The sequence below is a fragment of the Selaginella moellendorffii genome, unplaced genomic scaffold (assembly GCF_000143415.4).
Source record: "Selaginella moellendorffii unplaced genomic scaffold, v1.0 SELMOscaffold_74, whole genome shotgun sequence".
NCBI lineage: Eukaryota > Viridiplantae > Streptophyta > Lycopodiopsida > Selaginellales > Selaginellaceae > Selaginella > Selaginella moellendorffii.
The window spans coordinates 115,487-135,324 of NW_003314335.1; the positions used below are offsets into that span (position 1 = coordinate 115,487).

The following is a 19,838-nucleotide window of genomic DNA, read 5'->3' on the forward strand; positions in this document are numbered from 1 at the left end:
GGAATCAAAATCATTTTAATCGCATTTTATTTCTTTTATCTTATTTTCATTGGATTCTGCTTGAGGAAAGAATGTTATTGGCAGGAATCGAACTGATGACCAGATTAATGACTAAGGTCAAACATATTTGAACCTTGGATATAAAATCCCATTCGTTATTTACATGATTGTATGTAAATCCTTAGACAAGGAGCTGTGGTGGATACCGTAAAAGCTGTACACGAATACGCCAATGACGAGCCATGCCGAAACTCTGAGCCAAGTGGCGCTCCTGCAAATCCCAGAACCACCATAGAAAATATTATTACAAGTATCAACGAGCTTACCCAAGGTTCGCCAACAAATACACGTTAACCATTATACACATGATAGGAAGAACAGGAACCCCAGGACAGTGAAATCCTGGTAGGAACAAGCAGCACTTAATCGTTACGTCGAAATGCAAGCGAAGGAATGGAAGAAAAGTTTTGCGTACCTCCTGATTGTCCAAATTGGTGACGGCCCTCGTCCTGATCGATGAGCAAGAGAATGGCGCTTCCAACGAGCAACATGGAAGTTCCAATCACTCCCATAATCCAGCACAGCCAGCTACAGCGTTGTGTTAAAAGCTTGCACGAATAAACGCAAGGCATGGAAGACAGTACCTGGGTAATAAAGCTGCGCTTGTCGCGATGCTCAACAGCACCACTCCAATGCAAACACCAGAGATTCCACAAGCAGCGTATCTTCGTCTGCGTTCCTCCTTTTCTTTTTCTGGAATGCTCGAAAGGTGTTAGTTTCATGCTCGTCAATAGGAAAGGGACAGATGGTCTCACCGTCGTCGAGACCAAGTCGAGATGAAGATGGCATCCCCGATTGAAGCGCGCTGTCGTCTTCCATCGTCAAATCATTGGAAGAAGAGCTGCTACTGAGAGAGGTCGCATCGTCGTCCACTTCTGGTATAGATGATTCTGAGAAAATAGATAGAATCGGAGAAGCGTGCTCTTCCTTCTTAAGATGAACTGGAATGCCCGACTTCTTTTTAACAAAGGGAACTTCCTGGGTGGGAGCCGCTGAAAGTACCAGAGGCTCAATGGGGGGAACGTACCGAAGAATCAATATCGACACGGCCACGATCGAGAAGGCCATCAGCGTGCCAACGCTTACCTGTTTTACAACGGGTCAGTCAATCAAAAGCTCGTCACTCCCAAGAAAATTACTAACCATTCCGGAAAGCTCGTCGACGTTCAAGAGAAATGCCATGCAGCCGGCCGCGAACCCTGTCACAACTGTGCTGTATACAGGAACTGAAGTAGCCTTGTTCACTTTGGAGAATAAAGGTGGAAGAAGACCGTCGCGGGACATGGCCATTAAAATTCTTGGCTGCAGGGAAAGAAAAGAGTGAGCAAATATTATAGTGATACTTACGCTTTACTTGTGGAAGTAGAGCTCCCAAAAGAGCCGTAGACAATGCTGCTACGGCACCAGCTGCAACAGCATACCTGGCAACATCACAATCACAATTACGTCATTGTGTACACGAAGAAGAAATCAAAGCACAAAGTCTTACATTGCCCAGTGCAACCCATTTTTCATGAAGGCGGTGGACATGGGAGTGTCAAGATCCATTTCGTAGTAAGGTACTATCCCCACCATAACAGCGGATACCACGATATATATGCTGCCGCAAATGAAGAGCGACAGGCCAATGCCGATAGGAAGATCCCGCTGCGGATGTTTTACCTGTCACACAGAATAGCAGCACATCACTACTGCAAACATCAAAGATACGAACCTCACCTCTTCAGCGGTACTTGCAACAGCATCAAAGCCAATAAACGCAAAAAATACAGTCGCCGCGCCACTGAGAAGACCACTGACGCCAAATGGCATGTATCTGCATCTCAAAATCAGTATCTGTCACAATAGAACAACGAAAGATAGACTCACCCGCCGGCGAGATTGTAGCCAGGCCAGCCATTTCGAAAACCAAGCCAAGAACCCACCACTATAACAAACAGAAGAACAGAACAGTTGACAGCAGTCATCACCGTCTGGACGAATGCACTCTACCAACACGATGTAAAAGTTAGAACTTCAGTAGCTGCGATCAATCGAAAGAACCGATACCTCTCGTATACCGGTGGATAGAAGGCAAGTTACAGCGGCCACAAGTAGAAGAGCGCAAGGATCACAGACGATGCTCGTCCCGGGGATTAGTCTGCGTGACAGCCAGCCAGGTAAGTTGGCAGAACCTCCAAAAAATATGGCCTGAGAGAAGCTCAATAATTTCTTTTTCCGAAAGAAAAAAACGAGAAAATAAAAAGAGAGCGTGAAAAACTCCTACCAGATTTGGAGAAATGCCTCTAGCCACAGCAGCTCCCCCGACCGTGTACTCCAAAATGAGAGCCCATCCAATGATCCAAGCGATCCTGATCAAACGAAAAGATTTTCTCCCTTGTATCATGCCGGAAGAGGAGAACGTACCCTTCTCCAACGCATAGATAAGCGTAGTGGTAGGCGCTTCCAGCAGAGGGGCATCTACTCGCGAGCTCTGCATAACAAAACGCCGAGAGAGCCGCGGCAACTCCAGCGATGAGGAACGAAGCTGATAGCGAAGGACCTGCCTTGTCTCGCGCCACAGTTCCAACCAAAACATAGACTCCAGCGCCGATTGTAGCTCCAATCCCTGCAAATCTCTCAAGATCAACCCAGATCGCGAAAATTCACACGCAGTCACCCACCTACAGCCAGGAGCTCCCAGATTTTGAGATGCTTGACGAGCTGGGGGCTCCCCTTGCGATGCTGCTGCGCATTGGAATGCTTGCGCCGCGTGAGAGTGGAGAATCCCACACGCTTCCTGCCGCTGACCAAGAAAGGGATGTCGATCGCTGCTGAATCCGCCTCCATCGTCTCGCCGCTCCCACCGCCGATCTTCTTCCCCTCTTGCATTCTATCGAAACCTAGCTCCGGATCCCATAGACCGCCAAGGCGTGGAAAACGTGAAGCGGCAAGAATCTCACTACCGGCAGCTCAGAGGCGTGAGATTCCGGGGCGGGACCATCAGATCGGCGTCAGCATTGCACAGCGCCCGCGCAGCTGCTCAACGGAAGGACCCAAGAACCCTAAAAAAACAAAGGGGGGCGCCCAGTCCACACGATATTAACAAGGACAAAATTTTTGTCCTGGAACTTCCCTTGTCAACACGCGTGCAACGAGACAATGTAAAAGATCCAGTGTGTTTCGTGTCGTGTGTTCTTGATTGGTTTGCTCGAGAAGAAAATTGGAGCGAGATTTTTTTTTGGGGGGAGTGGGGTTTCGATACTGATCGATCCGAGAGATATATATGATGTTTCGATGCTTCAAGAGACACTCCAAGTTGGCGTTGGAAGATCTAGCTACCAAACTTTTGTTAACCATTTAACTCATTTTGCTTAATATTGCCATAAGAAACTATATTTCAAATAGTAAAAGAACATCACTCATTTTTTCGATTGTTGATACAATAGAGTTTTGTGCAGATCCAGATCACACCATTCCTCATGGATATGAAACCAAGGATGGCAAACAACCTCATCCATAGTGATACGCTCTTCCGGATCAAACGCTAACATCCTGTGCAGAAGATCAATCACTTCGATGGACAAATTCGCGAGCTCAATCTCATCGCAGTCCAGGAAATACGTCTCCCTTTTCTCCACCATCTCTCTCATCACGTCCACAAACGGCGTCGCATCGACATCGCTGCTCAAATGGCGCAGCTTCCCGAGCAAGGCGTACCGCAGCGTCATGCCCAAGCTCCAGACATCCGCCGCCGGCGTGTAGATCCCCTCAAACATAACCTCGGGAGCCATGAAGCCGGGGGTTCCAACAAAATCCATCTCCCACGGCCTGTGCGCGTCGCAAGCCAGGCCAAAGTCCGCCAACTTTGCGTCGAGCTCCCGGCTGAGGAGAATGTTGGCGGGCTTGATATCGCAGTGGATGACCCCGTTTCTATGGATCTCCCGGAGGCCCTTGGCGACCGTAAAGAACATCCTCGCCGTGGTTGGCTCCGCGAACTTCACACCCAGGTCGAGGCTGCAGGCGCGCAGTTCCATGACGATGTGGGTCTTAGGGTTACCACCTTCGCCGCGTTTCTCATCGTAATGAAGGTCCTTGACCTTCATGACACCGTCGTTCACCCTGTCCCCGGCCTTGAGCATCAGACGCACCTCTTTGGAGCCGCCGCCACTCACGGTCTTGATTGCGAACTCTTGGCCATCGCTCCTCCTCGTAGCCTTGAAAACCACACCGCCGCTTCCACAGCCCAGGAGAGCCCCCAACTCGTAGCGTCGCTCCAAAGTGCTGGGCTTGATCGCGTCTTCACCTTTCCCATGATGCACAAGTTTGCGTCGTTTCTTTTCCCTCTCCATCTCCACAGCTTCAGCCCTGGTCCTCGTCCGGATCCACATTGTCTGAAAGAAAAATGGGAAAACCCTATGGGAAAAAAAAATGAGGATCTCTTTTATACACTTAAAGGCTACCAAGCAAAAGGATCACCACCTCAATATAGCAAAACATATCTTTTTAGGGTTCTTCATAGGATCACAACCTCAATATAGAAAAACATATCTTTTTAGGGCTTTTCATTTCAAGAGTAGGGTGGCGAAGTATGAGCTACATTTTGCCCTTGTCTTCGTGAAACTTGTTTCTAATATCAACTTTCTTTGCATGCAGCACCGGCTTGCACCCAACGAGTTCCTAGTCATGCTTCCTGAGACTTTGCAAGTCTGAAAACTTGAAATCGTATAGTTTTAGCTAAATTTCTCCAATCCAGAGCTTTGCTGTTTTCCTAGAATGTTCTGTTCTTGGATTAAGATCTTTGCTTTTTATACACTAAAAGGTTGTCAGGAAAAAGGTGTTACAATCTCAATACCTGTTCGTGCGAGAAGCCGGCTGTTCTTGGCCTCCACACTTTCCACAGCCGATCGTGGCTGGCAGTGACGAGAAAATCCGCCGTGGGAGACCAGGCAACGTCGAAAACATGATCGCTATGAGCGCTGGAATCACTCGGTTAGTTCAAAAGCTCAAAGCTCGGACTCCTTACCTCAGGATGTGAAGACACTCGAAAGTGGCAGTGTCATACAGCCGGACTGTCGTATCACCAGAGGTGGTCGCGAGCAATCTGCCGTATGGAGAGAACGCGACGCGCTTCACCTCCCCGGAATGCTCTTGCAACACCGCTAGCGGAGAACACATTCTCAAGTCCCATATCCTGCACGACTTGTCATCACTTCCAGTGGCTAGCAGCCATCCCGAGTCATCGATGTCTACACCAATGACGTCCTCAACATGGCCACGAATTGTCTGCACGTCTTTGCTGCACCTGGCGTCCCAGAGCTTGGCTGTGTAATCGAAGGAAGAGGTTGCAATCAAATGGCCGCATGGCTGGAAGCAAACTCCATAGACCGTGTTGCGATGACCCTGTGAGCAAGAGAAGGACGAAGAATGAACAAAATTCGACGAGCTTTGTGTGGAAATTTACCTTCAAAGCGGTCACCGCAACTCCTCTTTCGGCATCCCATATGATACAAGTGGTATCGTCAGAAGCTGTAGCTAGTAAGTTAGTTCCTCGTTTGAATGACAATCCATTCACCTGCGAGTGCGAACATGAGCAAATACAAAGGGAAAGATGGAAGAAAGAGAAAAGACTGACCTCGTCTTTGTGACCTTCGAGAACGCTAATGCATTCTCCACTGTCTAAGCTCCAAAGCCGGCATGTCTGATCCGAGCTCACCGTTGCTACGAGATCTCTTCTTACGGGAGAAAACTTCACGGCATACAGGCCCAGCATATGTCCAGAAAGCACACCGACCTCCTTCTCCAAGTCCGTATCATAGATCCGGCAAAAGTGATCCCAAGAGGCCGTCGCTACTAAATTCCCCGAGGGATTCACGGCAATCCCATGCACCGGAGCCGAGTGCACGAGAAACTTTCGAGCAACGTCCCAGCTCGTCGCGGTTAGATTCTCTTCGACTTTTCGTGGAGGCCGTGCTGCTCCAAACCCAGTCTCCACAGCTTCGCTCTCAAATCCCCACGATGGTGCCTGAGACAACCTTAGCCTCATCCCAAGAGCGTGCTTCAAAACTTTGTTCTCGTCATGCAAGCTATGGACTTGCCCCTGGAGTTTTTGATTCACTCTCTCGAGCTCGGCTACCTGGACTTTGAGCTTGGCTCGCTCCACCATCACTTGCTGCCATCGCTCGGCCACCTTGCCCAGCACGAATTTCACCAAAACATCGTCTTCCTCGCCTACATTCTTCTCACCACCGTGATTTTCCTTGTTCCTGTCACTGCCCCTTTGCCTGCTGCTACTGCCACCGCTGCTACTACCACACTCCTCGCTCTTCTCCAAGCTAGTCTCCAGCGACGATACCTGGACGCCGGCGTCTTGATCGTAGAGTGAGATCAGGGCCGAGATTTCTCCGACGAAAGCCCGGCACACCGGGCACGCCGCCTCGTTCCGGAACCAGATCGTGGCGCATGGCTGGCAGAAGACATGGCCACATTGCGTGATCTGAGCTCGCTGCACGGCCGAGAAGGCGCTCTCGAAGCAAATCTTGCAGGTGAGCCCCATGATCGATCGCGCGAGGCCTACATTGGATCCCACCTACCGATCGATCGATCGATCAATCGCTCCCGCTTTGGCCCTAAGACATGCGAGGGAGCTAAGAGAGAGGATTCACGCGCTAATAGTAGCGCCCTCCCCCGACGCAAGGGCGAAGAACCCTAGAGACAGGTGGCCTACTAGCTCAGTAGGTTAGAGCGTGGTGTTGATAACGCCAAGGTCGCAAGTTCGAGACTTGCGTGGGCCACACAACACTCCTTTTCATCCATTTTCTTCCTCCTCCGCCGCCAAGATCTTTGCTCATACTCTCAAAAAATGGTTTTTTGGCAAGGATTGGGGCAAATGTGGCAGATCTAGATCTCCAGAAACATTTTTAGGCAAGGAATGTGGCCGATCTAGAGCTTGGGCAGACGCAATTCATGAGAGAATATGGCTGATCGGCCCCAATTTCACGGAATCTGGCTAGAATTTCCTCGGCAATGGCCGCGTCTTGACGACTACATCAATGGCGAGGCAACTGGAGAAGGCTGTGATCGAGCAGGACGTCCCCCACCTCGCGGAGCTCATCAATTCGTGCGCCAAGCTCAAAGATCTGTCGCGCGGCAAGCTCCTCCACGACCAAATCGATCGCTCGCCGCTGGGAAGATCGACCTATCTCCGGAATCTCCTCATCGACATGTACGGCAAATGCGGCCGCGTCGATGACGCACGGAACGTCTTTGACGCCACCCAAAACCCTAACCATTTCTCGTGGAATATCCTCATCGCAGCATATGCCCAGAATGGGCATACGCAAGAGGCAAGGAACGGCCTCGATTTAATGCCGCAGTGGACGTTAGTCGCCTGGAACTCGTTGATCACGGCATATGCCCAGAGCAAACTCCTCTACGAGGCCAAGCATCTCTTCGCGAATATGCCCGGCACGGACGTTATCTCGTGGACGGCTATGATCACAGCATATGCCCGGAATGGGCATCCACACGAGGCAAAGGCCACTTTCGATCGATCGCCGGTTCGAAACGTTCTAACGTGGAACGCGATGATCGCGAGCTACGCGGAGGGCCACTGTTTGGCGGAATCTAAAATGATGTTCGATAAGATGCCTCATTGGCATGTGGTATCTTGGACTGGGATGCTCTCGGCATATGCCTCGAATAGGCAAAAGTCTCAAGCGATTGACCTCTTTAACTCGATGCCGCGGCGAGAGGTCGTGTCGTGGAACGCTATGATCCAGGCATACGTTGACTCATCGGAGCTTGACTCTGCGCGACTAACTCTAAATAAAATGCCCTACTGGGATGTGGTATCGTGCACGGCTATGATCGCCGCATATGCCCAGAATAGGGATTTTGATGAGGCTAAGAGATTATTTGCGATCATTCCACAAAAGGACCAAGTGTGCTGGAACACGATGATCACTGCCCACATTAGCAGCGGTGACCTAATCGCCGCGGAGATGGCGCTGGAATCTATGCCCACGCCCAACGCCGTGTCGTGGAATATCCTTCTCTCGGCCTACGCGGAGAAGGGCGAGCTGGCGAAGGCGAGGCGCCTGTTTGACAGCCTCTCCAAGAAGAACCTGGTGACGTGGAACGCCATGGTCCAGGCGTATTGCCAGGCGGGTAATATCTGCGAGGCAAAGGCGCTGTTTGATCAAATGAAGCAACGAGATTCCGTGACGTGGTCGTCCATGATCCAAGCGTATGCCCAAAATGGCCACTACCGCTTGGCATTCGAGCTCTTTGGGACGCTCAATCTCGAGGGATTGAAGCCCAGCGAGATCACATTCGTGGAGATCCTCAGCGGGTGCTGCCAATCGGGGAAGATTGGCGACGCAGCATCGTTCTTCCGGTCGATGATCGAGGATTTTGAGCTGGTGCCGCTGGTGGAGCACTACCGCTGCGTGGTGGATCTTCTAGGGCGATTGAAGCGCTTCGAGGAGGCCGAGGAGCTGATCGAGAGCATGCCCTTCCCGGCCGATTCGATCGCGTGGATGGCGCTGCTAGCGTCGTGTAGGGTTCACGGCGATGTGGAGCGAGCCAAGATCGTCGCCAAGAAGATCGGCGATCTAAACCCCGAGAGGGCCGCCACGTATGTGATGCTCGCGAATATCTACAAGAAACCCGAGCTTTGACACGTGTCCGGTATCGATTGGATGTGTGCTCTATTTGCCACGTTGTCAAGCAAAATCTAGGGCTGACGGACACGCGGCATATTCGGCTCTGTTTCTAGGCCGTCTTGCCCTAGAAGAATATTCTAGAAGGCTCTTTCTGGAACTTTCCATACGCCACACGGCATACTCATTGGTGGCCGTCGGATGCCGGCATCCGACGGCTGGAGAGCTTAAACCGGTCTCTTTTTGGCGAGGAGGTGAAGCGCGATTAGGGATTTTTCCATCCAGCTCCGGCCGCGAGGCGCAGCGTCCAGATCTAGAGCTCCTCTCTCGGATTGCGAGGTAAAACTCCGCGAGGATGAGCGTAGTAGGGCTAGATGTCGGCAACGAGAACTGCATCGTGGGAGTAGCCCGGCAGCGCGGGATTGATGTGGTGCTCAACGATGAATCCAAGCGCGAGACGCCGGCGATGGTGTCCTTCAGTGAGAAGCAGCGGTTTCTTGGCACGGCGGCCGCGGCATCGGCTACAATGAACCCTAGGAACACAGTGTCGCAGATCAAGAGGCTGATTGGGAGGAGATTTGCCGACCCCGAGGTCCAGAAGGATTTGCAGCTCCTGCCCTTTAATGTGACCGAGGCCGCCGATGGGACCTGCCTGATCCATGTCCGCTACCTCGGAGAGGTGAAAGCCTTCACGCCGACACAGATTCTCGGCATGGTTCTCTCCAATCTCAAGACCATCGCCGAGACGAATCTGGGGACCCATGTCGTCGACTGTGTCATTGGGATCCCGGTCTACTTTTCGGATTTGCAACGACGAGCTTACCTCGATGCGGCATCCATCGCTGGGCTTCATCCTTTGCGACTCATGCACGAGACCACCGCGACAGCGCTGGCTTATGGGATTTACAAGACCGATCTGCCAGAGGGCGATCCAGTTCACGTAGCCTTCGTCGACGTTGGCCATGCTAGCACCCAGGTCTGCATCGTGGCTTTCAAAAAGGGTCAGCTCAAAATTCTTGGGACTGGCTTCGATGCCTCCCTCGGAGGCCGAGACTTCGACGAGCTTCTCTACATTCACTTTGCGTCGACTTTCAAGGAGGAGTATAAGATCGACGTGAGATCCAACCCGAAAGCTAGCCTCAGACTCAGGGGTGCGTGTGAGAAGGTGAAGAAGATTCTCAGTGCCAACGCGGTTGCTCCCATCAGCATCGAGTGCCTCATGGACGAGAAGGACGTCAAGGGGATGATCAAGCGGGAGGACTTTGAGCAGCTGGCGGCGCCATTGCTGAACAGATTCAAGTCGCCGCTGGAGAAGGCGCTAGTGGAGTCGAAGATACCGCTGGAAAAGATCAACTCGGTGGAAGTTGTGGGGTCTGGTTCCAGGATCCCGGCCATTCTACGCATCCTGGCTTCGTTTTTTAATAAGGAGCCCGGTCGGACACTCAACGCCAGCGAGTGTATAGCCAGGGGATGCGCTCTGCAATGCGCGATGCTCAGTCCAACATTCAAAGTCCGAGATTTTGAGGTCTGTTTTTCTTTGGCTGCTTTTGAGTATGTTTTTCTAATACGTTGACGTCTATACAGGTGCAAGACTCGTTCCCTTTTCCAATAGCGCTCTCTTGGAAGGGCCCTGCACCGGAGTCTGAAGATGACAATCCCAACAGCATTGTCTTTGTGAAGGGAAATCTCATCCCAAGCACCAAGATGCTGACTTTTTTCAGATCTGGGACATTTGCTATTGACGTCATGTATGCGGATACGAGCGAGCTGCCGGCTGGTGTTGGTCCTAAAATCAGTACATTCACGGTAAGCTTCTCGGCTCTTATCTTGTTTAGAGACTGAATGTTTTTCTGTAGATTGGGCCATTCACACCTACTAGGTCCGAGAAAGCGAAAATCAAGGTTAAGATCCGCCTAAATCTTCATGGCATAGTTTCCGTGGAGTCTGCTACAGTAAGTCTTGACATTGTTTGCTGGTCTGGTTTTACCTTAGTGCTTGTTCCAGATGGTGGAGGAAGAGGAGGTCGAAGTTCCGGTTACGAAGGAACCGACTGCGATGGAGACGGATAAAGAGGACGACAAGGGTGATGTTCCTATGGAAGAAGGCGATGCTAAAGTGGAAAGTGCGGAGGGTACTGACAATGGAGCACCTCCAATGGAGGAACCAGTTGAAACTCAGAAGGTATGGGTGGTGTCGTTCTCTTTCGCATGTTGTTTACGTACTATGGTGGCACATCTTGCAGGCCGAGCCTGTTAAGAAGAAGAAGACGAAACGGACGGATGTCCCGGTTACGGAGACGGTTCCCTGTGGATTGCCTCCAGCGGAGCTCCAGAAAGCCGTGGAGAAGGAGTACGAGTATGCCCTTCAGGATAGAGTCATGGAAGAAACCAAAGACAGAAAGAATGCAGTGGAAGCCTACGTCTATGACATGCGGAACAAGGTTTGCATCTCGTATGTGGTTTGTAATTTTAATGGCTGCTGCTTCTTTTCAGCTCTACGAGAAGCTGCATGACTATGTCACGGATTTCGAGAAGGAGGAGCTAACAGCAAAGCTCCAGCAAACAGAGGACTGGCTGTACGAGGAAGGCGAGGACGAAATCAAGAGCGTCTACGTTGCAAAGCTCGCTGAGCTGAAAAAGGTAATACCCAGCTGCTAGCTTTAAAACACCTTCCAACTTTTTTCTATTCCAACTCTTTTCTATTCCAGCTCGGGGATCCCATAGAAGAACGGCAGAGAGAAGAGGAGAACCGCGCTCCATCTGTCAACACGTTGCTATACTGCATCAACAGCTTCCGAGAGGCAGCTCTTTCCAAGGACCCGAAGTTTGATCACATCGACCCGGTGGAGAAAGAAAAGGTAAGAAGATTTAGACATCCGAGAAGCTGGCGGTCGAGGTGATTATCAACTCGTGCTTTCCAATGCAGGTGGTTGTGGAGTGTAACAAGGCGGAGGAATGGTTGCGAGACAAGAAGCATCAGCAAGACGGTCTCGCTCGGTCTGTGAACCCGGTATTGTTATCGGCGGACATCAAAAAGAAGGCCGAAGTTTTGGACCGGTATGGTCGTTCTTGTTTTCCACTTGCAGAGTGACTTGACTTGTTTTGGATGTTTTTACAGGTTTTGCAAGCCGATAATGACGAAACCAAAGCCGGCGCCTCCAAAGGCGGCGGCGCCAGCGGCGGAAGCCAAGTCCGCGGCGGAGAACAAGGAGAGCAAGGCGGAGCAAGCAGCCGGCGGTGCTCCACAAGCCGAGGACGCGGGCGGCGCCGCTGATCCCATGGACACTGATCACAATCATCCGGAGCAGGAAGGCAGCCAAAGCGAGTGACTATGACTTCCGTACCACCTTACAGTACGTGATAAGCCAAGAGGGAAGAGCATTAGCTGAGAAAGAAAAAGAAAAAAGAGATTTTACCCCGGGTGTGTGATTATGGGCGAAAGAGAGGCGTCCTTTTTTTTTTACGTAAGTAGTTTTGATTCATTTTAAAGTGGGTTTAGCTACAAACTTCCACGTACTATACACTTAGGAAAGATATATTTTTCCATAGGAAATGAGAAAGAAAAATTAAAAAGAGATTTTACCCCGGGTGTGTGATTCCGGGCAAAAGAGAGGCGTCCTTATTTTTACGTAAGTAGTTTTGATTCATTTAAGCTACGAAAAGTACGTACTAAACACTTAGGAAAAATAGGAAAATATCAAGTCAAAACCAGCAGTTGTAGAAGAATAGGAGAACATCACTATAGCAATTCAGTCAAAACATCACGACTTCCACGAACTAAACGATCAGAAATTTCTTGGTCCAAATGCCAGATTTTGAGTCAAAGCGGGCGTTTTGCAATTTCTCCATCCTCGAGGTATATTTCTTGTTCTAGAAGGAACGTGGCTCTTGGATCACACTAGCCACGTCACTCGCCACCTCCGCAACTAAAAATGGAATAAAGCCTGCTAAATTAGGGCGCCTCTGTCAAGCGGCCATCCAACGGCTGCGGCGCGTCCTAGCGTCATCTAACGGGTATCGCGGCGCCACGCGCGTTTTCTACACCATATTAATAGCCCCACGGTTGTTTTGTAAAAGAAAAAAAGTTTGATCGATCGAGTGCGAGGTAGCGAGACGATGGATCCCAGCGAGCAGTTGCAGCTCCAGCGGCGGCATTCCGGCGCTAATGCAGGTCGGAATCTCTTGGGCGATGAGGATTTGTGCTCGTCGTGCGAATCGTCGAGCGAATCGGGCGCGGCCAAGATCTTCCCTCCGCCGCTCACGATCCTGGCCGGGGACTGCTCCTACTCGCGATTCCCGTATTGCATGCCGCGCTGGGGGCTCCGCCCCATCCGGAGGAAGGGCCGGTTTCTTCTCCAGGAGGTGAGGGTGCCGCGGCAGCTCATGTTCCACTCGGTGAGGAAGAATGGGCGATTGGTGCTGATGCTGCTGCTCCACCACGACCGGATCGAGGATGAATTGCCGTGCGATCACCCAATTGCGGCTGCTACAGCCGGTGATCAAGAAGAAGAAGAAGAATCCGATAGCTCCTTTATCTCAGGATCCTTGAGCGCGAGCTCTTCCAATTCTTCTTCCTCCAGCTGGAATCTCAAAGATCTCGGCGAGCTGAGTCTCAAGGATCTTAGAGAGGAGGAGGAAGCCAGGGCTCGGACCGATTCAAATCTCAAGAGTGTGGTTGTGATCAAAGATGGCGTTGTCAAGTTCCCGTACGGAAATCCGCTCAAGAACACCAACGTTCCAAAGACTTCCACTTTCCCAGAGCAGAGTTCTTCCACTCTAGCCAAGAGATCGAGCATGGACGATTTGCTGGTGGCGAATCTTTGCGGCAAAGCCAGTGGCAGCGCGTGGAAGGGCAGCGACCTCGGCAGCTTCCAAAGCATCTCGCATTGGACACATTGATGGAAAAGATTGGGCAACCCCTCAAATATCTTCTCTTTGCTATATTAAAGAGTTGTAAAGTTACAGATCATGATCGATCATCCAAAACCACAGAAAAAAAAAAGGAGTAAAAGTAACGGATCAATCGAACAACGACCAAAACCATAGAAAACAAAAAGTCAATAAGATGGTCAACAAAACACAGAAAAAAAAAAAAAACAGTTTTGCCTGTGGGGTTGGCTGGATCAAGCTGGCCGCCTATTTGAGAAACCGTGTTCTTATCTTACAGGTGGTGAAAAAGAGTCGGGTGGGTCGCATTTCAGACCATGCACGTGAATTTCCTGGAACAGAGCGCGTCAACCCACGTCAAAACCCAAAAACCCTAAAAACGATACCTCTGGATATGCTCTCACGTTTGAATCTTTCACCTCTACTGGTGGTGAAAGTGGCAGAGGAGCTTGGAGCTCCTTGGCTCGCCCCGCTTGGAGTGGAGTGGCACAACGCGAATTCCTTGCTCCAGCTCCGGGACGGGGATGCAAGCTTGCCCCACGAAATCGTCTCTCCGCATTCGATCGTGCTCCCACACCTCGAATCGCAGCACGGCGATCTCCGGGACTGGAAGAAACGAAACCAAACGATTCAAGGGAATGAAACCATCGGTCCAGAGCTTTACTTACCTGTTAGCGGGAACTCGAACACCTCGGTTTCCCAGTTTGGATGATGCGTCTTGTGCGCGACTTTGGTCCTCTTTTTCAGCTTGTCGGCCGCAACTCCATGCACCGCAACCTACACCCATGTTGAAAAAGAGTTTCCAGTACTGGAAAGAGAGAGAAAGAAAAACTGCTCACCTTTACGTAGAAATCTGGTTTGGAGAAGAGATCGAATCGCTTGTGCCAGTCGGTGCCTGTCAAGACTCTCACCTGCATGTACAGCGACATGAAATCGGAGCTACTGGCCGGTTTTGCGAACCTTGAGTGTAGATTTGACGTTGCTGTCGTGTGGGACGTCGCTGAGAAAGCAGTCGGGTTTTTTGATGTAGCCGCAGCCTCCGTTTCCAAGGAAGAAACCTCGAGCAACCCAGCACGGACGGTCTTTTCCTTGCAAGTTTAACGCGGCCAACTGAAATCCATGACTCCAAGCAAGCATTGGATCCGCATTCGAGGAATCAAAGCGGAGGCCGAACGGGTACATTCGGCCCAAGTTGTTCTTTGTGTACCTGAAAGTATGGAGTTAGAAAACTTGCAAAACAATATAAGAACACCAAACTGGATGAGAGAAAATGGATTCGAGAGCACTGATTTCTTTAGCTGGGGCTCGCTCATGTTGGCCATGATTGCAGTGCTGGTGGAGACAAGTTCGCCATTGACAGGAGCTTCCTTCATCTCCGACGGTTTGGCGCAGTAGATGTACAGCAAGTGCTGTAGCTCCGGGATTTTGGGAACTTCAGGATGTTCCTCGTGCAAACTGGCGGCAGCCATTGCTTCCGCAGCTTTCGTAACATTACGCTTGCCGCGATGTTTTCTATCTTCTTCTTCATCCGATGAACTGCTTGAGAAGCTGCTCTCTGAGCCGCTGTGTCGATGATTTGGAGTAATAGCTTCCACAGCGCCCTCTGGATCCCGGGCAACCTATTCCAAGGTAGGCGATATAAGATGCATTTGAAAAAATGCGAACTGAAGTTACCTGCTTGGCTAAATGCTCCTTTGGAGGCTTGTCCGAGATGATTATCTTTTTCCTGAGCTCCCAGGGTGACAGAAACTCTGTCGGGGGCGTCTCAGAAGCCGGTATATACAATGCATCGCCAACGAGCTCTCGAAGTATCTGCATTTATCCTATCCATTAGAATAATCACAGTGCAGAGCCAGAAAAGAAGAAGTAAAAGGAAATACTTGAGAGAAAAACAAAACACAAACTATAAGCATTGAAGAAGCAGAAGAAAAAAAAAGTGGCTTGTCAGAGAAACCTTGGCCGCTTCCTGTTGTAAAGCCGGTGGCAAATGATTTTCAATAGTGACAATCACTGGGTATTCCGACGCTACAAAAGCGTGCTCCTTTATAGACGCTACGCAGACATCGAATGGAACAGCCCTCGTCAGCGTGCTGCAACACGGCATTCAGAATTGCCTCGAGCAATCAATCAAAGGCATACCAAACTCATACCAAAAGCACAAAGCAAATCACACTTCCAGGAAAGAAAGAACGAAAGAAAAGAGTTTACCCGCCATGGAAGACCATAACCTTGCCTTTGTGCTCCCAGCAGTCCAACTCGATGACACGGCAGCCATTTTGCAGCGCCAAGACAATGGGCGACGAGCACGATTTGGAGGTGAGCTGGTTTCCTTTGAGGTACGAGTTGTGGCTTGTATGGATGTAATAATGTGAGAGTGGAGCAGTCATGTCGTGGCTTGGCTGCGAATCAAATCACCTTGACTTTAGCATATACTGATAGAACGCAGGAAAAAAAAAGGAAGCTATGCTATGTAGGACGAAGTCTTTCTTACCTTCTTCGTGCCAAGCATTGCAGCATTGAGTGCTGGATCGAGGAGAAATTTGTGGATGAAGCTCGTGAGATCCAGGCCCTGCGGCGCCAGCCTAGACATAATCTCGGACGCTGTGCTCTGGCTCAAGCTCGGGTCACAGCCTTGAAATCTCTCCAAGAAACGCGCCATTCCAGCGGCATTTATGACCGTGCCCCCGCCGGCAGCCTCATCAAACATCTCCCTCACGAGCTCTGGCGGCTGGAGATTTCCCTTCATTGTCCCTGCCGCTGGATTTCTCTCGTAATATCGCTCGATTGACTGCCGCGACGCGAATCACATTCGCTTTACCTGGAGGGAATCGCGACGCGCTCGCCGGCGCCGGCTAGGGCAACGCAGCCTCCGATCACTGTGAAACACGAGGACGTTGATCGATGGCGAGCTAGAAGAGGAAGAAAGAGGGATTAATCTATCCCGAGGAAGTAAAAGGGCAAAACCCTGGTGGCATATTCTACGAATATTACATGAACAGGGATATGCTATTTCGATGCCAGGAATATAAGATTACACACGTTCCAGTCTCTCCCTTTCACACTAATGGCGTTAGTGGCACCATAGTACAAGGCTGTCCTTACAAGCGCCTCTCTGGCTGGAGCAAACAAGGCCTTCTCCTTCTAGGGCTCCTCTCTTCGACTCCAGCGTTTAGGGCTCGCAGATCCCAGCTCCTGGCGATGGCGACGCAATGCCGCGGCGATCAATGCGGCAGGCGCTGGAGCGCGCGCCTCTCTCCGGCAGTGTGCTCCAGCAGCAGGGGTGTGAGATCACGATGATCGGCAGCACAGTGGAAAAGAACAAGCGGCCAGCGGAGGAATCACAGGGTGCGGGGTGCCACGCATTGATTTCCAGCGGTGCGCGGTACTAGTAGGTCCTGCATTGATGCGCGGCTCGCTTCTTTCGTTCCATTCATGAGATAGCGGTGCGGGGGAGTGACAAAAGCTCTCTCGAGGTGAGATCCATATCCTGGTTTCTACGGGTTCTCTTTTCTTTTGCTTTGTTTTTTCAACGTAGCTAGAGAGAATAGGCACTAGTCCAGTGGTGTGATCTTTGTTTCATAGTTCTTTTTTTTTTTCCAGGCTCGAGTTTTTTGCATACTAGGTACTGGTGGTCCGGATAAAAGTCAAAGGGGACTTTTACGAGCTGAGATCACAAAAGCAGGAAGAAAGAGGACTTGTCCATCCTTTCGAATCGATTCCATGGCTGGATACTTCTACTACTGCTAAGGTGCTGGTTTTCTTCTTCGATCTATAGGATTTGCTGCTGCTGCTTCTCGCTAGCAATGGGATCCTGCTTGTCCAGCGAGAGAGGAGCGCAGCAGAATGGTGCTCCTAGTAGATCTTCCCGGAAGACCTTGAAGAGGGAAGCAAAAGAAGTTCTTGCTGTAGAGGCCAAGAACGATCAGCAGCTGGCTTGTTTCCCGGGAAGATTGTGTACAAACGGATCAAGTAATTCGTGCTGCCTCTTCTCGCAGCAAGGGAGGAAGGGGGTGAACCAAGATGCCATGATCGCTTGGGAGGTAAGATCGTCTAGCTTGTTTTGCTCTGTGATCCTTGAGTGTTCTAACTTTGAGTGTTTCCTTGGCAGAGCTTTGCTTCAAGAGAGGACACCGCATTTTGTGGTGTCTTTGACGGGCATGGACCGTATGGGCATCTAGTGGCTCGCAGAGTCCGCGATTCACTTCCACTCAAGCTGGTTCTTAACTGGCAAGAGTCCGAATGTGCGAAGAACGACGAGATCAAGATCCCGTCGAAGAGAAACGACGAAGAAGGTGATGAAGCCGCTGCTGAGTACGATTTGTTCTGCACCTGGAAGGATTTGCACTTGAAGGCATTCAAAGTTATGGACCGTGAGCTTCAAGTTCATCCATCCATCGACTGCTTCTGTAGCGGGACGACAGCTGTGACTGTGCTCAAACAGGTGCGCAATGCCCGTTTTTTAGTGCTCGAACAAGTGAAGAAAACAATGGTTTTTATTTCAGGGCCAGGATCTCTTCATTGGAAATGTTGGAGACTCGCGAGCCATTCTAGGAACTACTGCTGAGGACGGCTCCTTCTCAGCAGTGCCTTTGACAGTGGATCTGAAGCCGAATCTTCCCAGTAAGTTGTCTCGATCGATATCACCTTTACTTTTGCCAAGATTCTGCTCAAGCGTCAACTTTGACTTGTTCTATCAGAGGAGGCCGAGAGAATCCGTCAATGCAAAGGTCGAGTTTTTGCTCTCCATGACGAGCCGGAAGTTCATCGGGTGTGGCTGCCGCACGAGAACTCTCCTGGCCTCGCAATGGCCAGAGCGTTTGGAGACTTTTGCTTGAAAGACTTCGGCGTGATCGCTGTTCCAGAGGTATACTACCGCCGACTGAGTGACCGAGACAAATTCGTTGTGCTAGCGACAGACGGGGTAAGCGCAGTGATAGTAGTGATTATTATCACTTACTGTGCTTTCTTTTTCTTCCTTCGCCAACAGGTGTGGGATGTTCTTAGCAACGAGGAAGTCGTCAACATCATATCTTCACACCCGACAAGAAGCACTGCAGCGAGGACTCTTGTAGAGGCGGCCGTCCACGCGTGGATGCTCAAGTATCCAACCTCCAAGATCGACGACTGTGCGGCGGTGTGTCTGTTCTTGGACACCGTCACGGTTTCTCAGGCCTCGAATGGAGACAACGAGAACAAGACGATATCAACAGCAAGTCTTAGCTCAGCTCGCAGCTTTGCCGGCATCACAGTGTCAAAAGGCTCCAGTGACGAAGAAGGATCAAAAGAAGCTCCAGCAGTGGCAGCAGTGACAGGAGACGAGAAAGATTCAAGAGACGATGCGACGAGTAAAACCGGCGAGGAAGAGTCATCCAAGTCGGAGTGGTCGGCTCTTGAAGGCATCACCAGGGTGAACTCGCTGCTAAGTTTGCCGAGGTTTTTGCTGGGGGACAAGAGGCTCGGTGGCTCCAAGAGGAGGCGTTGAAGAAAGTAGCAGGGGATCAAAGAGACCATTCCTATAATCTTGGAGCTTCAATCCAAGCACAGGATTATGCGATATGGTGCTTGGAAATGGGAACAAATTTGAATTAAGGTTATATTATTCTATTAAGCGGTTAAGTTATGCAAGTTCGAATCCTGTTATCCATATCTTTGAAACTTGATTAGATGCTAAGTTAAACTAATGCTAATGTGGATGTGCCAGAGTGGTTATCGGGCATGACTAGAAATCATGTGGGCTTGCCCGCGCAGGTTCGAATCCTGCCGTCCACGTTTTCACCCTCGTTTTAGCACTGCTTGAGCGTTTGGACTGATAGCTCAAAGAAAGTGATAGCTCTTTGATCGATCTTTTCTTTTTGATCCATTTTGGTAGTCCTGAAAAGAACACGCGTTGCGAATGGATCAATCATAGCGTCAATAATCTGCTGTACATTTTCTTTGATCTTTTCTTTTGATCTGTCCCATTTATCGCTCTCGTGCCTTCGCCGTGACTAATTGATGTTTTTCCCTGAAGAACACACTCCTTTCAACGAACCTTGTGTGTGTGTGTGTGTGTGTGTGTGTGAGAGAGAGAGAGAGAGAGAGAGAGGAATCTTTAGTTTAGCTTCAGCTAGCTTCTCAGATGCTTTCTCAGGATTTTTCCTGCCGGTGACTTGGATATGGAGTCCACGAAGTAAACTTTGTGGATTTTCTTGTAGAAGACAACCTATATGGCAGCCTTAAGTTCCCATTTAAAGAGAGGGCTGGCTGAGTG

General features: G+C 50.4%; 7 protein-coding genes and 2 non-coding genes across 9 annotated transcripts; 5 read left to right on the top strand and 4 right to left on the bottom strand.

Annotated features, from left to right (window-relative positions):
- Positions 1-93: 93 nt before the first annotated feature.
- On the bottom strand, positions 94-3,106 carry LOC9659018 (cationic amino acid transporter 2, vacuolar). The gene is made up of 14 exons (XM_024660329.1): positions 2,724-3,106; positions 2,467-2,668; positions 2,327-2,411; positions 2,110-2,250; positions 1,930-2,048; positions 1,780-1,876; positions 1,550-1,722; positions 1,415-1,481; positions 1,204-1,362; positions 816-1,146; positions 645-753; positions 476-588; positions 327-402; positions 94-271 (listed from the first exon to the last, which is right to left on the bottom strand). The coding sequence occupies exons 1-14, from the start codon at positions 2,929-2,931 to the stop codon at positions 160-162; spliced, it is 1,992 nt and encodes a 663-aa protein (XP_024516097.1). The 5' UTR covers positions 2,932-3,106; the 3' UTR covers positions 94-159.
- Positions 3,107-3,461: 355 nt separating this feature from the next.
- Positions 3,462-4,430, bottom strand: LOC112340997 (mitogen-activated protein kinase 4-like). The gene has a single exon (XM_024660349.1). The coding sequence runs from the start codon at positions 4,428-4,430 to the stop codon at positions 3,462-3,464; it is 969 nt and encodes a 322-aa protein (XP_024516117.1).
- A 189-nt stretch (positions 4,431-4,619) lies between these two features.
- Positions 4,620-6,755, bottom strand: LOC9659019 (dynein assembly factor with WDR repeat domains 1). Its single transcript, XM_002986495.2, has 4 exons — positions 5,675-6,755; positions 5,504-5,614; positions 5,066-5,442; positions 4,620-5,018 (listed from the first exon to the last, which is right to left on the bottom strand). Exons 1-4 carry the CDS (start codon positions 6,593-6,595, stop codon positions 4,880-4,882), a joined length of 1,548 nt encoding a protein of 515 aa, XP_002986541.2. The 5' UTR covers positions 6,596-6,755; the 3' UTR covers positions 4,620-4,879.
- Positions 6,756-6,759: 4 nt separating this feature from the next.
- On the top strand, positions 6,760-6,833 carry TRNAI-GAU. Its single transcript has one exon. It is a non-coding gene; the product is annotated as a tRNA-Ile (tRNA).
- A 258-nt stretch (positions 6,834-7,091) lies between these two features.
- LOC112340998 (pentatricopeptide repeat-containing protein At4g02750-like) lies at positions 7,092-9,045 on the top strand. Its single transcript, XM_024660350.1, has 2 exons — positions 7,092-8,677; positions 8,781-9,045. Exons 1-2 carry the CDS (start codon positions 7,092-7,094, stop codon positions 9,043-9,045), a joined length of 1,851 nt encoding a protein of 616 aa, XP_024516118.1.
- LOC9659020 (heat shock 70 kDa protein 14) lies at positions 8,949-12,247 on the top strand. The gene is made up of 9 exons (XM_002986416.2): positions 8,949-10,227; positions 10,287-10,508; positions 10,559-10,654; positions 10,707-10,883; positions 10,945-11,142; positions 11,195-11,341; positions 11,410-11,559; positions 11,628-11,758; positions 11,820-12,247. The coding sequence occupies exons 1-9, from the start codon at positions 9,058-9,060 to the stop codon at positions 12,028-12,030; spliced, it is 2,502 nt and encodes an 833-aa protein (XP_002986462.2). The 5' UTR covers positions 8,949-9,057; the 3' UTR covers positions 12,031-12,247.
- A 1,379-nt stretch (positions 12,248-13,626) lies between these two features.
- Positions 13,627-16,538, bottom strand: LOC9658716 (phosphoinositide phospholipase C 6). The gene is made up of 10 exons (XM_024660426.1): positions 16,080-16,538; positions 15,797-15,987; positions 15,543-15,678; positions 15,263-15,400; positions 14,846-15,207; positions 14,549-14,795; positions 14,428-14,499; positions 14,257-14,365; positions 13,975-14,194; positions 13,627-13,920 (listed from the first exon to the last, which is right to left on the bottom strand). The coding sequence occupies exons 1-9, from the start codon at positions 16,332-16,334 to the stop codon at positions 14,010-14,012; spliced, it is 1,695 nt and encodes a 564-aa protein (XP_024516194.1). The 5' UTR covers positions 16,335-16,538; the 3' UTR covers positions 13,627-13,920; positions 13,975-14,009.
- Positions 16,539-16,648: 110 nt separating this feature from the next.
- On the top strand, positions 16,649-19,220 carry LOC9659021 (probable protein phosphatase 2C 33). Its single transcript, XM_002986418.2, has 6 exons — positions 16,649-17,061; positions 17,189-17,628; positions 17,697-18,029; positions 18,091-18,208; positions 18,286-18,509; positions 18,576-19,220. The coding sequence occupies exons 2-6, from the start codon at positions 17,392-17,394 to the stop codon at positions 19,068-19,070; spliced, it is 1,407 nt and encodes a 468-aa protein (XP_002986464.1). The 5' UTR covers positions 16,649-17,061; positions 17,189-17,391; the 3' UTR covers positions 19,071-19,220.
- Positions 19,221-19,276: 56 nt separating this feature from the next.
- TRNAS-AGA lies at positions 19,277-19,357 on the top strand. The gene has a single exon. It is a non-coding gene; the product is annotated as a tRNA-Ser (tRNA).
- Positions 19,358-19,838: the final 481 nt, after the last annotated feature.

Coding starts and splice junctions, on each gene's coding strand:
- LOC9659018 (XM_024660329.1), bottom strand. CDS start 2,931: ATGCAAGAGGGGAAGAAGATCGGCGGTGGGAGCGGCGAGACGATGGAG. Junction 1,147..1,203: donor TCGACGAGCTTTCCGGAATG/GTTAGTAATTTT, acceptor GTTGTAAAACAG/GTAAGCGTTGGCACGCTGAT. Junction 754..815: donor TCGACTTGGTCTCGACGACG/GTGAGACCATCT, acceptor CGAGCATTCCAG/AAAAAGAAAAGGAGGAACGC.
- LOC9659020 (XM_002986416.2), top strand. CDS start 9,058: ATGAGCGTAGTAGGGCTAGATGTCGGCAACGAGAACTGCATCGTGGGA. Junction 10,509..10,558: donor CTAAAATCAGTACATTCACG/GTAAGCTTCTCG, acceptor GTTTTTCTGTAG/ATTGGGCCATTCACACCTAC. Junction 11,342..11,409: donor AGCTCGCTGAGCTGAAAAAG/GTAATACCCAGC, acceptor TTTCTATTCCAG/CTCGGGGATCCCATAGAAGA.
- LOC9658716 (XM_024660426.1), bottom strand. CDS start 16,334: ATGAAGGGAAATCTCCAGCCGCCAGAGCTCGTGAGGGAGATGTTTGAT. Junction 14,500..14,548: donor ACGTCAAATCTACACTCAAG/GTTCGCAAAACC, acceptor CTGTACATGCAG/GTGAGAGTCTTGACAGGCAC. Junction 14,366..14,427: donor AACCAGATTTCTACGTAAAG/GTGAGCAGTTTT, acceptor ACATGGGTGTAG/GTTGCGGTGCATGGAGTTGC.
- LOC112340998 (XM_024660350.1), top strand. CDS start 7,092: ATGGCGAGGCAACTGGAGAAGGCTGTGATCGAGCAGGACGTCCCCCAC. Junction 8,678..8,780: donor AACCCCGAGAGGGCCGCCAC/GTATGTGATGCT, acceptor AGCAAAATCTAG/GGCTGACGGACACGCGGCAT.
- LOC112340997 (XM_024660349.1), bottom strand. CDS start 4,430: ATGTGGATCCGGACGAGGACCAGGGCTGAAGCTGTGGAGATGGAGAGG.
- LOC9659019 (XM_002986495.2), bottom strand. CDS start 6,595: ATGGGGCTCACCTGCAAGATTTGCTTCGAGAGCGCCTTCTCGGCCGTG. Junction 5,615..5,674: donor TCGAAGGTCACAAAGACGAG/GTCAGTCTTTTC, acceptor TCGCACTCGCAG/GTGAATGGATTGTCATTCAA. Junction 5,019..5,065: donor GAGTGTCTTCACATCCTGAG/GTAAGGAGTCCG, acceptor GAGTGATTCCAG/CGCTCATAGCGATCATGTTT.
- LOC9659021 (XM_002986418.2), top strand. CDS start 17,392: ATGGGATCCTGCTTGTCCAGCGAGAGAGGAGCGCAGCAGAATGGTGCT. Junction 18,209..18,285: donor TCTGAAGCCGAATCTTCCCA/GTAAGTTGTCTC, acceptor TTGTTCTATCAG/AGGAGGCCGAGAGAATCCGT. Junction 18,510..18,575: donor TTGTGCTAGCGACAGACGGG/GTAAGCGCAGTG, acceptor CTTCGCCAACAG/GTGTGGGATGTTCTTAGCAA.